Genomic DNA, 16,888 nt, shown 5'->3' with positions numbered 1-16,888 from the left:
TTCCTTATTAAAATATTAGAAATTCTTGTAGTGAAAATTAGAACATATAACCTAACAGTATTGTTTTCAATTAGATCCTCAACTGGTTTTACCCTAATGAACAGCAATGTTCGTGCTGTCCTGGAGAACATTTGATCAACTCTCATCATAATTTATTGGTCTAACAGTTATCTACGCGAAATACTTCAGATCCGTTGGCCAGACACTATCAGCAACAAGCTACTGTGGGAGAGAACAAACCAGATTTCATTGGAGGAAGAAATCAGGAAGAAGCGATGGAAGTGGATGGAACACACTGAGGAAATCATTCAATTGCGTCACATGGCAAGCCCTCACATGGGATCACGAAGACCAAATGAGAGTAGGAAGACCAAAGAACACATTACGTCGAGAAATAGAGACAGACATGAGAAGAATGAACAAAAATTGGATAGAACTAGAAGGGAAGGCCCAAGAGAGAGTGGGTTGGAGAATGTTGGTCGGCGGCCTATGCTCCATTATGAATTACAGGCGTAAGTAAGTATTATCGACTAACGTATTTCTAAATTTTCCAAGTTCATCACTAGTTCATAAAGATAAATATGCTGTTTATGATAATAAATTAATAAATGATATTAATATGAACAGTAAGTCAATCTGGTCGTTAAAGTCGAGAAATTCATGACTCAGAAAGAAAACCTATAATTCATCCGAAACCTCGAAATCTACAGCAACAACAGTTGGGATCTCATAAATTTTATTATAAAATTAGAAAAAACAAAAAACGAAATGTTACATATTACATTCAGAAAATAAAAAAAAGAAGAAAAGATAACTGATAAGATCATTGTAGTTTAAGTGCTCGAATTTCATTGACGGCGAAATCACGTCTGTGAAATAGATTTAATGAAAAAATATTAAAATATAATCAATATACTGATGAATTTATCTTAAAAGTACTTTTTTAAAAGAATAAAAAACGATAATGAACATTGAACAAAACCCTGAAACAATGACGACAACGACGACTAGGCAAAATCTCGCGGGGCGTGGTCGTGGATGCGCACTGCTGAGGAGTCCCATAATAGGACGAAACGGTCGTACAGTGCTTCTAGGTTTTCCTTGGTGGTCTAGCTTCAATTGACTCATGATTTCAACTATGAAAAATACTGAAATCTCCACAAAACCCCTTCTGATCTAAATCATAATTTTTTTTAATGTTAGCACAACTACTTAGGAACAATAAGTAGTTTTCCTGTTGATATCCGAATGGATCATTAACAGGAAAATTATTTGAGAAATATATTGAGTGATCAATCTTTTCATTAGATGAAACTCCATAGAATAAATTAATTAGAGACAATAGAATAAAAAAACTTTACTCAAAATCAAAGTTATTTGAAACATATTAATTAAGGAACAAAGTCAAAATAATCATAACACACTTATGGACAAATTATGACCGCATTATAATTCAATACTATTTTAGTTTAGTTATTTCGTTCTATCACATACTATTGAGCATGAACTAGAATGACACAAAATATATCTAACAGTGAAATAATTTCAGACGGGGTTTTGTGGAGATTTCAGTATTTTCATAGTTAAAAGCATGAGTCAATTGAAGCTAGACCATCATGGAAAACGTGGAAGCATTGGACGGCCGTTTCGCCCCAATAAGGGACTCCTCAGCAGTGCGCATCGACGACCTCGCCTCAAGAGATTTGAACCCAGGACCTACCAGTGCCAAGCCAGATCACTTAATTGATGGACCACTGAGCCTGCCGGCATCCGATGATGTTAATTTCTTACTTCAACCAATCCGCGAAGTTGAGCTACCGTTCACCAATTGCCTTCAGTGAGTTTTTATCTCACGACAACGTGGTTTGAACTCCACTGGTTACTGCTTCCCACTAGAACTCCAGGAAATACCTCTTGAAGTCAGTCACTAGTGAGCATATGATTATTATTATTATCAGAAGGGGAGTCCCACAATAGGACGAAACGGCTGTCCAGTGATTCCAGGTTTTCCTTGGTGGTCTAGCTTCAATTGACTCATGTTTTCAACTATGAAAGTAAAATAATGGTCTGATTATTTGGTCATAGTGTCATTTTGCTCAAAGCTTGAGTTCGAAACTCAAATTATTATAGAAAGAAATATTTTATCAATTGTTGTTGTGAAATTGCAATGAAGAATATAGTAAATCTGAAAAAGCTAATGGAAGAAATCAACAAAACTTGCTTATAATGTAAGCGACCGATTCTTAAACTAGACACGTATAGATTTCACGCATTCCATCACAGATGCGTTCTATGTGGTGTTAACGTAGGTCAGAACCAGAGTCAATATTGCTGTAGATAAGTGTAAGGTCTTAAAAGCGAGTGGTAAGTCGATGAATAAGACGCTAACTTTATTCAATGCTTACACGGATATCCAATAGTGAACAGAATCGCAGCAGGTTGGTAGACGGTTAAGAAGCTCAAAACAAAAATTCTTAACAGTCCATGAAGTTACTAACTATTTGATTAAGCTATGTCATAGGTTGGAATTTTCAAAATCCGAATGATAATGGGTCAATGTGCCAGAAAAGTATTTACAGAATACCTTGTTTGTTTTAAAAGACACAGGTACAATACCACGTTGATTGATTAACCTACTTTTACGAATTCAACGAACTAAGGATTGGGAGTAAAGTAGTCGAACGCGTCGACAACTTCACTTATCTTGGAAGTCTGATCAGCCCTAATGGGTTGGTGTCTGACGAAATCTCAGCACGGATTCAAAAAGCTCGTTTGGCTTTTGCCAACTTACGTCACCTATGGCGAAGACAAGATGTCCGTCTATTAATTAAGGGACGAGTATACTGCGCAGCAGTTCGTTCTGTTCTACTTTACGGCTGTGAAACATGGCCATTAAGAGTAGGAGATACTCGTAGGTTACTAGTATTTGACCACAGATGCCTTAGAAATATTGCTCGCATCTGCTGGGATCACAGGGTAAGTAATAGTGAGGTTAGACGCAGGGTATTATGGAATGATGGTAAGTCAGTTGATGAGGTGATGAATCTTCATCGACTGAGATGGTTAGGCCACATGTTACGTATGCCTGAACACCGATTACCACGACGCGCAATGTTGACCAGTGTAGGGGATGATTGGAAGAGAGTTAGTGGTGGGATCCCAAAACGTGGCATCAGTGTTTGAAGTCACTGACTTCTAGTCTGAGCCATGTTGGTAGATGCAGACTACCTGGTTGGGGTCCGCGTGACTATCGTAACCAATGGTTGGAGACTGTGTGTGACATGGCTCAGAATCGATCACAGTTGCGTAGGTGTATACATCCTTTATCTTCCCTTAAACGTTGAGATTAAAATTGTTTCATAACTTTCTTCCTTCCTATACTATATCCTTATATACAACCTATAATTTATATACTACCACCACCACTAAATTAACTACTATGAATCCGGTGTTGATCTTGTTGTGCTGACGAGGTATGGTAACTTGGACCGTTGCATATATGTGCCTGGTCCTACGTTGTAGCTGACTGACTTACGAATTCAACTATATTGAATCAGCTAATCTAGTATAGAATGATCCCGTAAAATCAAATAAATGGATTGAAGATATCTGTTTTAACGTGAGTTCCTTCGCATTCATTAAGTAACTCAAAGAAGTAACTTTTGCAATAATGGCTTTTCAATACATAAAGAATCAAAATCAAAAATGTTCGAATTTGATAAGTTAACACGAAAGATTTTCGATAAATAGAAAGTCATTATGCCTCCTTATATATGTATATAATATTAAAACTAACCTTAGAGATAGAATACTTCTGACCTCGTGTGCAGTAAGACGCCAACTAGAACTATTCCAATAATAATGGACTTCTTCAACCTGGAAAACCGCAAACATATTGAAAACAAACGCATAACAAACAAAAGGCGAACTGCTCTATTTGTTGTGAGTGATGTTTTAGAATAACAGGAAACTACACAACATTAATAACATCATCAGAAGTGGTTTTGTGGAGATTTAGTATTTTCATAGTTGAAAGCGTGAGTTAATTGAAGCTAGACCAACAGGAAAAACCTGGTAGCACTGAACGGCCGTTTCGTCTTATTGTCTATCAGTTAAGTGCTCTCGCGTGAGACTAGTAGGTCCTGGGTTCGAATCTCTTGAGGCGAGGTCGTGGGTGCGCACTGCTGTGCAGTCCCACATTGGGACGAAACGGCCGTTCAGTTCTTCCACGTTTTCCCTGGTGGTTTAGCTATAATTCACTCACGCTTTCAATATTAATAAAAGACTGTGATATGTTTTTCTTGCTTAGATTACAATAGTTGAAATATTTATCGGCTACCTGAGATCAACCTCAAAGCTTAAAAAAATATACACTTTTCCCGATCGCTGTTGCTACCTTGACGTGGTGGTCGGGCATGCCTATTGTGATGAACCAACCTAGCTATACTAGTTGAAACAATCGTTCCTCAAGATCCTACCATACCAGACTGGTCGGTTGAAGAGCGATAAGACTAAATGCAGCAAGCCAAACGTCCGAAATCGTTCTGCTGACTGTACAGAGGAGTGACGGCAGTAAGGTGTTTCCTTCAAACAACCAGCATAACAGCGATGCTGCCTTCCCACAAGGAGGTGTGGGGTTAGAAAAGGTCGACCCTAAGCATGCATACCTCATCTTATCCCACGGATATTCGTCTCCGGCGGTAAGGTCCCAACAAGTATGGAGCTAACACAAAAACTACCAACAAAAAGGTTGTGTGTGACCGACCTCAGGTGATTTATTCAAACAAATATTTTGTTCTACACTTCTTTAAAATCAAGATAAGTTTACTTAGATCATTTGTAATCTACAATTTTTCTCAATATAAAAATTAAAATCTTTGAACTGATAAGAAAATAATTTTGAACTCACTCGATCCAAATTTAAAAGTCTACAGATCTGTAAGCTGCGCGTGAAATAATCACGCAAAGAACTGTAAGATATCGATGTTAAATAGGCAAACGAATTTTTATATTCTTTCTCTAACTGAATAGCTCCAAACTATTTTGAATAAAGAGAAAAAAAGATTGCATAGAATTCAATATCAAAAAAAGAAAAAGGCATAGGACATAAATGAACGTCAAAGTGGAAATATTCCATAGTAACAAGAAATGAACTTACTCTACTGAATGATTTCCTTTGAATAAATTGATCAAGTTGATGCAAAATTTCGTTTATGAGAATCAATACAAATCGATCGTTATTCTCAGTTGATAAGACAGACTATAATGTGGGTAAAAACAAAAGAAACAAACAGTTCATTGGATAATAATAATAATAAATAGTTGCTCATTATTGTACATTTTAAATAAAACATCTAACCTTTACTATACGAAAATAGTTCGGAAGCATATGCAGATTCAGTTTCAGTTTGGAAAGGACAAGAGGCTTGATGGCCTGAGTGAGTCCTGGCAATGATGGTCTCTCAGCTGATTATTCACCGTCATGACTTTTATCATACAGGAAAAAACTACGATCACGAAAAGTAGTACTGATTAGAAGATATTTTATAGAAATTATAAGCAACAAAATAATAAGAACTATGTACATATCCTTGAAAGTCATTGAAAACTACTGAGTCTTTCAAAGTTCTCTATTTTACATATAGATATACATCACTTTATACTATAAAGTGAATGATCAAGATAACTTTGAAATTATAAAATCAGAAAACTTAAAGATGATAGCTAAAAGTGTATGGAATGAATTCGGTAGATATTTTGCTGTTATATCCCGAAGAGAATTGTGGGTGGTGCCTTTTGGATCAATACCATGTGTGTATTTTTTTATTATATAATTGTTAAGTAACTAAACTATTCATATTCATGTTCCTTTTATTATGAGCTTTATTTTGACCTATGAAGTAATATTATACGATTTACCATTCTTGAGTTATGCCCTGTCTACCAAATAGTATATCCCTTATTCACAGCCACATTTGGCTGAATCTTGTATAAATGTTATTTTCTATTTTATGGTACGATGTGGTCTGTCTGGTTGGTATATAAACTCAGTATGTTTGAAATATATACCGCTGAGGCTGAGATTGGTGTTCTGGACTTAACTGGCTGGGCTAAGCAGAAAGCAGGAACGATAAGTACTTTAGACTGCTTGTAAGGGTTTCGTGTGTCATTGGTCCGATCGATAACTCACTGCTCTCCAATTGGTGGAATCATCACGTCGTTAATTAATCGGGGCACAAACCACAAAACGTAACAAATGGAGTTTACGGATTATAAAAGATGCCCATATCGTAAGTGCTGAAAATCCTATTCTTTAATTCATCTAGTATCATAGATGAGTGCTTTGGAGCAATACAGTAGAACAAAATAAAAGCTTCAGTCAATGCGAATGTGCTAAACATGTCTCTTTATTAAACAAAACACAAAAAAATAATCTACTTATGAAATCATGAAAGCTGTATTTGGAAAAATTAAATAGTTGTCAAGAGAGTCAGTCAGCTATAATGTAGGACTAGGCACATTTATGTTTCACTCCAAGTTGTCAAAGGAGCAATCATGTGGTCAACGAGCACGTTAGTCAGTCACATAGTTTAGTTATAATCCGTTTTTCCAGCGTTATTATTATTATCATCAAGTATTCTTGTAAAAACAATAGACGTACAATAAAACGATTTATATGAATTCGCGTATTCACAAATTATATAGCTACAGTTACATAAACGATAAGATTATAAAAAACAACTAAAGTATCAAACTTTAATACCCTAAATGGTTTAAGAAAATCCTCTGTATGAGCTATACATGATTCAATCCATCTATCATTAGCAGCGAAAACATCTAAATCCTCCTGAAATAAAAGTAAAAAATAAACAGAAGAAATAATATCATGAAAAACGGTTTCACCAAATAAATATTGTTATTTTCATAGTTGAAATCATGAGTCAATTGAAGCCAGACCACCATGAAAAACCTGGAAGCACTAGACGGCCGTTTCGTCCTATAATGGGACTCCTCGGCAGTGCGCGTACACGATCCCGCACTCGCGAGATTACTATGAATATTATTATGGATATGATTAAATAAAAAATAATAAAATTCATGTCATCGAAAATCTAAATAAAGATCATCATCAATTTTTTTCATTATAGGAATCGTACATGTGACATAAGCTTCTTGATCAGTCATCGTGATATGAGTTGAAACTGTACCTAGGTTAGTGTTAGGGGTTACAAACTGACATTCAAGTTGATTACATTAGTATCAATATATTTACAGTAGACAATACAGAAAATGACAAAAATGACCAAGGTAGTATATCAAACCAGACAACATAAATCACGAGCAGGAATATTGTGTGATAAATTGGTAGGTACTCATAAGTAACATACTTGGAGTAACTGCATAAATATCACAGGCCTCGTCATTGGTACATAACCATAGGAACCTCATTCATATTCACTAGGTAAGAATCTACATCACTTTTCAACTCATAACTGTTAGAAATTTATCAAGTTATTGTAAAATCGCCATAAAAATTTTAGAATTGAAGCGATTTTCATCATTAGTTCAGATTTTCTTCTACATATAATTTCCTGAAACGAAGTAAATTTACAAACTGAAAAGAATTAATACCATTTTATTAGACTGAAGCCAGGTTATCATCACTTGTCAAAGAAAAAATGTTTGTAAATAGGCTAGAGACTAGTGAATTTGTACGTCAAAGACGGTGAATTAAGATTTCCAGGCAGAGAAACGGAAATATACAGTCGGTACTATTCTACTAGCAACTCAATGATAGTAGTTATGTAGTGAACAGAACACCTGCTACAGCCAACGACTCCCCGCCAGAACACTACACTCGACGACACCTCTCCGCACCAGACTGCCCCAACCAGCACCTCAACTCCACACCCGCAGCGGCGTTCCCCTCCTGGTTGGCAGTGACACCAAATGTAGTGAACAAAACACCGGTTGGGGATAATCGAATGTATTTAGACGCAAATTACAGACTATCTCACTAAATTCTGATAACCATATAGCAAGCAGTTTAATTTGCAAAATAACCACCAATTGTCTCAATCTTCACTGTTCCTTCTGTAAATGTCAATCCATCTTCTTTAATTTTATTGTTTGTGCACTTTCTCACCAATCGCCCTTCGTTTCAGTTCTTTCCTTATCGGTCTTCTGCCAAAATACATTCTATGTCTAAACATTACCATATACTACTTATATGGATATAAGTAGACGACACCACTGTTGTATGTTGGCTACGTAAGTAAAACCATTATTTCCCTTAGTAACTATAACCTATGTTCAAGATCGAAACACCAAAGCTACAAGACCGTAACAGTCTAAAGACTTTCGAAACAATTGTAGAGTAGTAAGAAAATAACACATGACAAAGTATTCTACTATTCAAAATTCCACACTATCACGAAGTACTAGTAAAAAAGATAACTATGATGTAAGAACAAATAAAGAGAACGTTGTCTAAAGCGGTAGTTAACTGATTAAAGGATTTGGTTTTCAGCAATTACGTTCTAATTCTGAGTTCCGCTCCACAAAACTCAGTCTGGGTAACTAGGTCGTATCAGACCCTTGAATTATGATTGGAAATCAAGTATCCAGTAGTGAGTTAATGACGTTTGAACGTCATAACAACTAATCCCAATTTAACAAACACTAAATGAGCGATATGCATTTATTTGACAATAGCCATTACAGTTTACTACTCAAATCTTAGACAAGCTAAGCTTTAAAAATACCTTGAAGGTGTTGTGTTACATATGTAAGGGTAAAAAATAAGCCAAAAAAACCATTAAGTCAAGTCAATACGAACCACTGTAATCTGGTATGAAAAACCACATTAAGAATTAGTAATAATAAATTTACTGTATTGATAAAGGAAACTTTTATTTTTCCTCACTTGGAAAGGAAGTTTATAAGGATAAATAGATCACGGTGATTACAGGAAAAAAATAGGACTAAATAATGCTTCACACTCTTACCTCAAGTTAGTCATATTTCAATGACTTGAAAACATTTAGCAATGTTTTTACTTCACTTTGAATAACACTAGTTGAAAGATGCTCGAAGGCAGAATCAAGTAATGCTTGAAGTTGATCTGAGATAGAAACTTTTAATTCCGTGATACACATCTTAAATGTGATGGAAAAAAGCATTTCAAATTAATCCAATAGAGACAACAAGCAAACATGGGAATTGTAAGGAATGAAATTATAATCACAAGGGGTTTTGCTGAGATTTCGGCATTTTTCATAGTTGAAATAATGAGTCAATTGAAGCTAGACCACCATGGAAAACCTGGACGGCCGTTTCGTCCTATTATGGGACTCCTCAGCAGGGCGCTTCCACGATCTTGCACTTGCGAGATCCGAAACCAGAACCTACTAGTCTCGCGCCAAAGCATTCAACCGAGACTAGTGGGTCCTGGGTTCGAATCTCGCGAGTGCAGGATCGTGGATGGTTGCAGTATTTTATTTCGTAACAGTGTTGTTTAAAGCCGAAGAGTGAACGCACCTGGGTCAGTCGATGAGAACGATTCTGATTCATTTCACCCAGTAATTAACAACTAGCTACGACAATCTCACGGATCCCTGTAGTTAAGTGTACAGTACAGTCAAACTTCATAAACTGATTCTAAATTTTTAGGCATGCTCAAGATACGAAAGTAATGAGGAATCTACTTAAAAAAAGGGAGAGCAAGTTCATATTACAGTAATTTAACTAGAAAAGTGAAATCTTCATCCTCACTCTTGACATAACCCGACTGTTGCTGCTACCTTGACGTGGTGGTCGGGCTTGCCTATTGTGATGAACCAATCAAGCTATACTAGTTGAAACAATCGTTCCTCAAGATCCTACCATGCCAGACTGGTCGGTTGGAGAGCGGTAAGACTAAAAGCATCAAACTAAACGTCCGAAATCGTTCTGCTGACTGTACAGAGGTGTGACAGCGGTAAGGTGGTTCCTTCAAACAACCAGCATAACAGCGATGCTGCCTTCCCACAAGGAGGGGTAGGGTTAGAAAAAGTCGACCGTAAAAATGCACACCTCGCCTTATCCCACGGATATCCGTCTCCGGCGTTCAGGTCCTTTGAAGAACCGAGCTAATACGTCAAAAAGCCCCCACAAAAATACCGTGCGTGACCAGTCTCAAGCAGTTGTCTCTTGGGCTATGCGGTCACGCTACCAGGTCGTTAAGAACGACATTAATGCAACTTCCTTTTCAGGTCCCTCAACAAATATCCTTCCACAGTGTGGGCAGCCGGGAAGTGATATTAGCCCTCATACTCGTAACTAATTCTAAACAATCATCACTGCATTGTTCTGAGTCTTCTATATCTATTTTTAAGTGATCTGCATTTTATGTAAACTCTTCACAACTATAATTATCACACGATCCATTTTATTCTGTTTCCGAACTTCATTTAATTACTCCCTCACACCCATATGTTTTGAATTCCATTTTTAAACGACCTCACACCTGTTTAGTTACAGATATACATATACAGAGTTATTATTTTTATTAATCGTAGTCATTTTAATTCTTTCCCATCAATGACAATTGTTTCACATTGTCATACCTCAATATTACATTTCAATACATATATAGTCGTAAGCAGCAGATGGGAAACCAAGAAATTTGGGTCCATACTATTCTGACCTAATTGTTCATCTGGCTTTATTCAAATTCGTGATCGCAACCAACTTCATGAGACCAGTTAAACATGTCTAAAAACACATTTTTACCAAAAACCGATATATCGGTTCAAGATTGACTAAACACTCAAAAAACTAATGTTAGATGGATATTAAATTTCCAGAACTATCCTCTAGTGAATCACTACATATATTTGCATTACGTACTTATTAGATATTTAGTTTATTGAATATTTATTATTGAACCGATTATAAACTTCCTTTAACACGAACGTTGCTGCTACCTTGACGACAAGACTGGAAGCAGCAAACCCAAGGTCCGAAGGCAGACAAGACGTTTTCAGCATTATACTGCTAATTTCAAATAAACTGAACTTATGGTAATTTTATAGCAGGTATAATAGCAATAGAAGGTACAATCAATACGCTTAATGATAATAGTAATTACCAGCGCATATATAATACCTGTGTTTATCTACTACATACATAAATATGGTAATAAATATTGTAAAGAAGATTCTGTTCAAGTGTTAGAAATTTGCATAAACCAATTACTGAAGAGATGATCTTATAATAAACTGGCAAACAACTGACTTATATTACAGTAAACGGAATCTAGTCAAAATAAAAAATTCCAATGTTCACAAAATCAAATCAACCGGATAACAGATGCAATGAAGATGTCAATAATCCTTAGCAGTTAAACTTTGACCATTGAAACATAATAATATAAAGAACTAGTAGCTAATCATAATATAACAGGAACTATTGATTCATTATTTAATGGCTGGTAAGAGTGATGAATTATGCTATATTTCAACATGATCTTATGAAAAACACTTAGGATGGTTAACACTGGCAAAGAAAACTTTTTGTCTTACGTCAGATTTCCAATAAATTTTCAATAATGATCCTTTCATGCACCTGTTGGGAATCGTATGATACTTGGAGTGTATGTAAAGATAGGATAACCAACTGAAGGATAGTGAAAGCTAATGTGATGGATTTTCAGAATCCACAGTTCACGAAACAATGTACTATTGTTATATCCCTCGGTGAATTACGAATGATAACTTTTAGGTCTATTTATGGATCAATGTAATATGCTATTTCATACTGTACAATTATTACGTAACTGAACTATTCATATTCATATTTCTCTTATCATTAGCTTTATTTTGATCTTTGATTTATTATCATACGATTCTTGAGTTATAATCAGTTTATTGATTACTTTGGTTCATATAAAAACTCAGTATGTTTGTAAATAATGATTCATATTGCCCAGGCTGTTATTTGTGTTCTGGACTTAACGGGCTGGGCTAGGCAGTAGGAAGGACCGGATAGCACCCAAGACTGCTCGTACGTATTTCCTGTATCATTGGACGCATATATATATATATATATATATATATATATATATATATATATATATATATATATATAGAGAGAGAGAGAGAGAGAGAGAGAGAGAGAGAGAGAGGTCAAATTCATATAAGGAAGCTATAATACTATGGATGGTTCATTGAATGAATGGGCACATTTATACTTCGTGATCAATTACATCAATCAGTCAGTCACAATGTAGAACTTCGTACGTACGTACGTACATCAGTTCGAGTTGCCATACCACATTAACACAGAGAGATGCAGTTGTCGATTCATATCCCATAGTGGTAGAAGTATTAAGAGTATAAGCAGTAGTCAGAAATTTCCATCAACTAAGAAAACGGAATTTCCAGAAAATATGAAATACACTGCTAAGACCTTAACGCCTAGAGAAAATCATTAGAGCTGGGTCATTACAATTATATTACTATACTAAATTGAAGTTAACATAATTCACAACAAAATAATTGTAACTTGCATAAGACTTTTTTTGGTGATGAAAAATACATCGTCAATAAAACACCATACATTACTAGATTTGTCGACTTCATCTGAACTTAATGCCTTGCAAAACAAATAATTGAAATAAATCCAGATTAAAAATGATGTACATCCATTAAGGATGAAACTAACTAACAAGCGAAAAAAGTACGGGTTTGAACTGTTAGTAATGACAACTACAATGTTTTTATCTCGAGATTGAGCAGAATGATGTAATATTAAGGCATCTATTAATTTTCTGGTTAACATTAGCAGAAACTTTACAATAAAGTTAGCGATCAAAACTGATTTTCATATATATTTTAGTAGTTTAAGATTGATTCCTATCCCAAAGTATGTTATCACCACTTGAACAAATCCAAGTATATCAGAAACAAATTATCTACTTCATTTGACCAAATGTATTTATTGCTGCTGCTGTGAAAGTAGAAGTGATTTGAAGCCTATCAAGAACGATGAATTGAAATATTAGTAGTAAAATCCTCTATTCAGTCTACAAATGCGCCAAAACAGAAAGTAGACATAGTTGTCAAATCCGATGTCCTCAACAAAGCAAGGTTTATTAGAAACAAGACATATTTTAATTCACACAGAGTAAGTTGTAAAGAGAAGTTTCCTTAAAACCCACATGCCGCCATACACTTTTATTACAGCTGCTGTTGAATACTGAAGTGGGGATGTTTAATTGAAGTAATGAATGACAATGGTTTATAGTCCCACGGGGGAAAAGCTAGATGAATTCAGTGGAAACGAAGCATAAATCTAGGACATTTTCTCAATTATCTTTGTAAACATACTTCACATGAAAATGTAGTCATTTACAATAAACACTTACAACAGACATCATGTAGCAGAGAAAACAACTCACCTTCATAATTGTTACACGGAGATAATATTGTTCTAAATTAAGGTATTTACTGAGTAAATCTTGTACTTGACAAACAAGTTGAGAATTTTCAAAACACTTTGAGATTTCACCGCTTTTCTCTAAAAAAAGATTGACTTATTTTTAATATTTTAATCTACATTGTTAAAACAATGGATGATACAACATCAAGTTACAAATTTAAGAAAACAGACAACATTATATTTACATTCATATAGCAAATTTCAACGAGACAATACACTAAGATGATAACAGCTTGTGTGGATATAGAAGATTGAATACACAGACAATATGAAAACTATTTGAAAACTTCTAGATGGATAGAAAGGAGATGGCCATACAGATAATTCAGCGAGATGAGAACTTAGAAAAGTTGATCTAGTACTATACATTAACGGTGAACAAGTTCATATAGTATTACTCAGAAATATAATGTTATTTTCAGATAATTATACCCCTTTATATAGCTGACATCATGAGTCAATGAAAGCTAGACCACCAGGGAAAACCTGGAAGCACTGGACGGCTATTTCGTCTTATTGTGAGACTCTTCAGCTGTGCGTACCCACGATCCCGCCTCGTGAGATTCGAACCCAAGACCTACCAGTCTCGCGCCAGAGCACTTAAACGATAGACCATTGAGCCGACACCCAATGGTGGTAATGTCCTGAGTTCGAATCACGCAAAGCGGGATTGTAAATGCACACTGTTGAGGAGTCCCACAATAAGACGTAATGACTATCCAGTGCTTCTAGGTTTTCCATGGTGGTCTAGCTTCAATCGACTCATGATCTCAACTATATGAAATTACTAAAATCTCCACAAAACCCCATTCTGATAACGCCCCTTTAGTTGTACAAACCTTTATAAGTGAAAAAATCACCCACAACTCATTAAAATAAAAATTCCTAAACTACATTGCAATTAAGATTTCCTCATCACTTATGCAATTTGAAGAATTACAGAAAGCAAAGTATAAATAGTAATAAAAAAGTAAATGTACACTTGTGATCGATAAATTATAAAGATACAATATCAAAGGTTAATTAGTACGCTATAACATTACAAAAGAGTGAACCAGTCTACATACTTTTAAAATCATCTGTGAGATTGCACTGTTTGATATCAGCCTACAGAAGAAAAAAAAGACATCATAACAACTCCACATATTTACATATTAATGGTCTGTGATTGCATACCAAAAAAGATATCTTTGTGTCCATTTAATATTAATTGTTTGAATCTTCCTATTGATGTTTGCCTTGATATTGCCTCAATTCACAAGCATTGTAAGCAAAGATGGACAGTGGCTAGCAGTGGAATCCAGGACGCACAGCATGCACATATGCCAATTAGAGACCGATCAGTTGCAGTCCTAAACATCAATGGGAAGATTCAAACAAAAAGTACTAAATAAATTGAAACTTCACCTCATTGCACAAGCAAGCGGCTATCAGGACTCACTAGCCGAGTGGATAACGCGATGGCGCTTGAAGTGAAAGGTACTTGGTTCAAGTCCCAGAGTGAACAACAACTCTGAGATGCAGGTACATCCAGCTGACAAGTCACGAATAGAACGAGACGCGCGTCCTGAATTCCACTGCTAGCCACTATCCATCTTTGCTTAAAATATCTTTGTGTTTCTACTATGATCAAGAAATAGAACACTCTTCAATAAATATATGAAGCCTATAATGAAATATAATCAAGTTCCTTTTCTCGAACTGTTCCGAACTTAAGTTTGTTAACGACTTCACCTTTCTCGAACTAATCATATATTTCATATATTTCAGGGTAATTATTTTTAATTTGAATGAAAATAATAAGTTTCAATATGGTTTTGTTCTTTAAGCTAGATGGTTTGGTCGTGGAGCTTTCATCGTTCTGAACGATATCATCAGTACAAACTTCATGTAGCAGTGATCAAATTCTCAATTATAGTAGAAACAACCCAAGAGCTCACAAAATCAACTGCGTACAAACTTTGTTCAAGAGGGTGAGGACACACTGCAATACAATTACAGCACGTAAAAATGCAGAAAAATACCTGGACACGATCTTTTAAAAGAACGGCTACCTAATCAACTTTATCAAAAAATACCAGCCGAACGCATAATCAGAAACAAATTCAAATACATAAACCAACAAACGGATTACCCTATTATATATAAAAGGCATATTAGAAACTACAACGACATAGTTGAAGCCTTTCGGAATATGTGTAGCATACAAACCGACAAAATCACTACAATCAAGCCTATGCAAACCAAAGGACGAAAAGGCAAAAGAAGAAAAACCGAACATCAACTACGGTAAAAAATTGTGCCGACTGCGAAAAACACTACATCGGAAAAGCGGACGTACTCTTCATCTTCGCCCGCATGAACACCAATTAGCAGTCAAATGGCATGACATATTTTCACTTATACCAATACATGTGGAAAACCGTGAGCCAATTGAACTGCCCTTCGAAAAATTCCGCCCATCGTCCAAGACGTCGAGAGATGTTAGTGATTGGCATCCCATCATCCTCGTAGATTGTTTCACTCACACCAGACTTCTTGCTGCCAGTGGCTCGGATGAGTTGGAAGAGCTTCCGGCAGTTAACAGATGCAGCTGCTGCTTCCATCTCATTAGCACGCTCCGACCACCAGACTTCCCGGTCCTTACGCAAGCTTTGCCCGATTTCATTACGTAACAGCCTTCGTTTGTGGACAAACTCACGGTCACCCGGAGTAGACCGACGGGCTTCCATCAGTTGTAAGGAGCCAGAAGAAACCCAGTGCTTGTAAGCGGGACGTTTCACGAAGCCGCAAGCGGCTTTACTTGCCATTTTCATGGCGTCGTGAAGATGCAACCAATGCTAATCTATACTTTTCGGTGGGGTGATAGCTAGCCTAGAGGCTAGCTTCGCTCGATACTTACTTGCAATAGATATTGCAGCCAGTTTACCAACATCGATCCGTTGGTGGTGGCCAATCCTTCGGCCACTGAAACGTAAGGTGAGATTGGCGCAGACCAGAGCTTGATCAGACTCCAGATAGGTACTCCAAAAGGAGCGGCAGTCTTGTACACAACCACGCCAGCGGTAGCTGATCGCGATGTGATCAATCTGAGTCCAGGCTTGGGGTGCAGAGGGAGGACGCCAGGTGGCACACCGGCGATGACTGTGCCGGAAGTTAATGCTGGCCAGAAACAGGTTGTGGTCTGTGCACAGTTGCAGCAAACGGTCCCCGTTATCTGTCCTGCGACCAACAAGTCCCCATCGGCCAACTTAACGACTCTCTTCTGTGCCTAGACGCTCGACCTGAGCATTCAAGTCTCCGGCTAGTACTACAATATCTGTCGAACGCGCTTTCTGGAGAAGAACTGTTAACTGATGGTAAAACTCATCGTTGATTGCATCCGGGCTGCAATCTGTCGGAGCAT

The 16,888-nt window shown here is 36.4% G+C and overlaps 1 protein-coding gene across 1 annotated transcript; it reads right to left on the bottom strand.

Annotated features, from left to right (window-relative positions):
* Positions 1 to 3,723: 3,723 nt before the first annotated feature.
* Smp_180630 (hypothetical protein) lies at positions 3,724 to 9,158 on the bottom strand (the record flags this gene model as incomplete). The annotated part of the gene is made up of 5 exons (XM_018791642.1): positions 3,724 to 3,876; positions 4,910 to 5,038; positions 5,159 to 5,260; positions 6,764 to 6,847; positions 9,060 to 9,158. The coding sequence occupies 5 exons, from the start codon at positions 9,156 to 9,158 to the stop codon at positions 3,724 to 3,726; spliced, it is 567 nt and encodes a 188-aa protein (XP_018645247.1).
* Between the last annotated feature and the right edge of the window lie 7,730 nt (positions 9,159 to 16,888).

This window comes from Schistosoma mansoni (assembly GCF_000237925.1).
Source record: "Schistosoma mansoni, WGS project CABG00000000 data, chromosome 2 unplaced supercontig 0108, strain Puerto Rico, whole genome shotgun sequence".
Taxonomy (NCBI): domain Eukaryota; kingdom Metazoa; phylum Platyhelminthes; class Trematoda; order Strigeidida; family Schistosomatidae; genus Schistosoma; species Schistosoma mansoni.
This window is presented reverse-complemented; position numbering and strand designations above follow the sequence as displayed.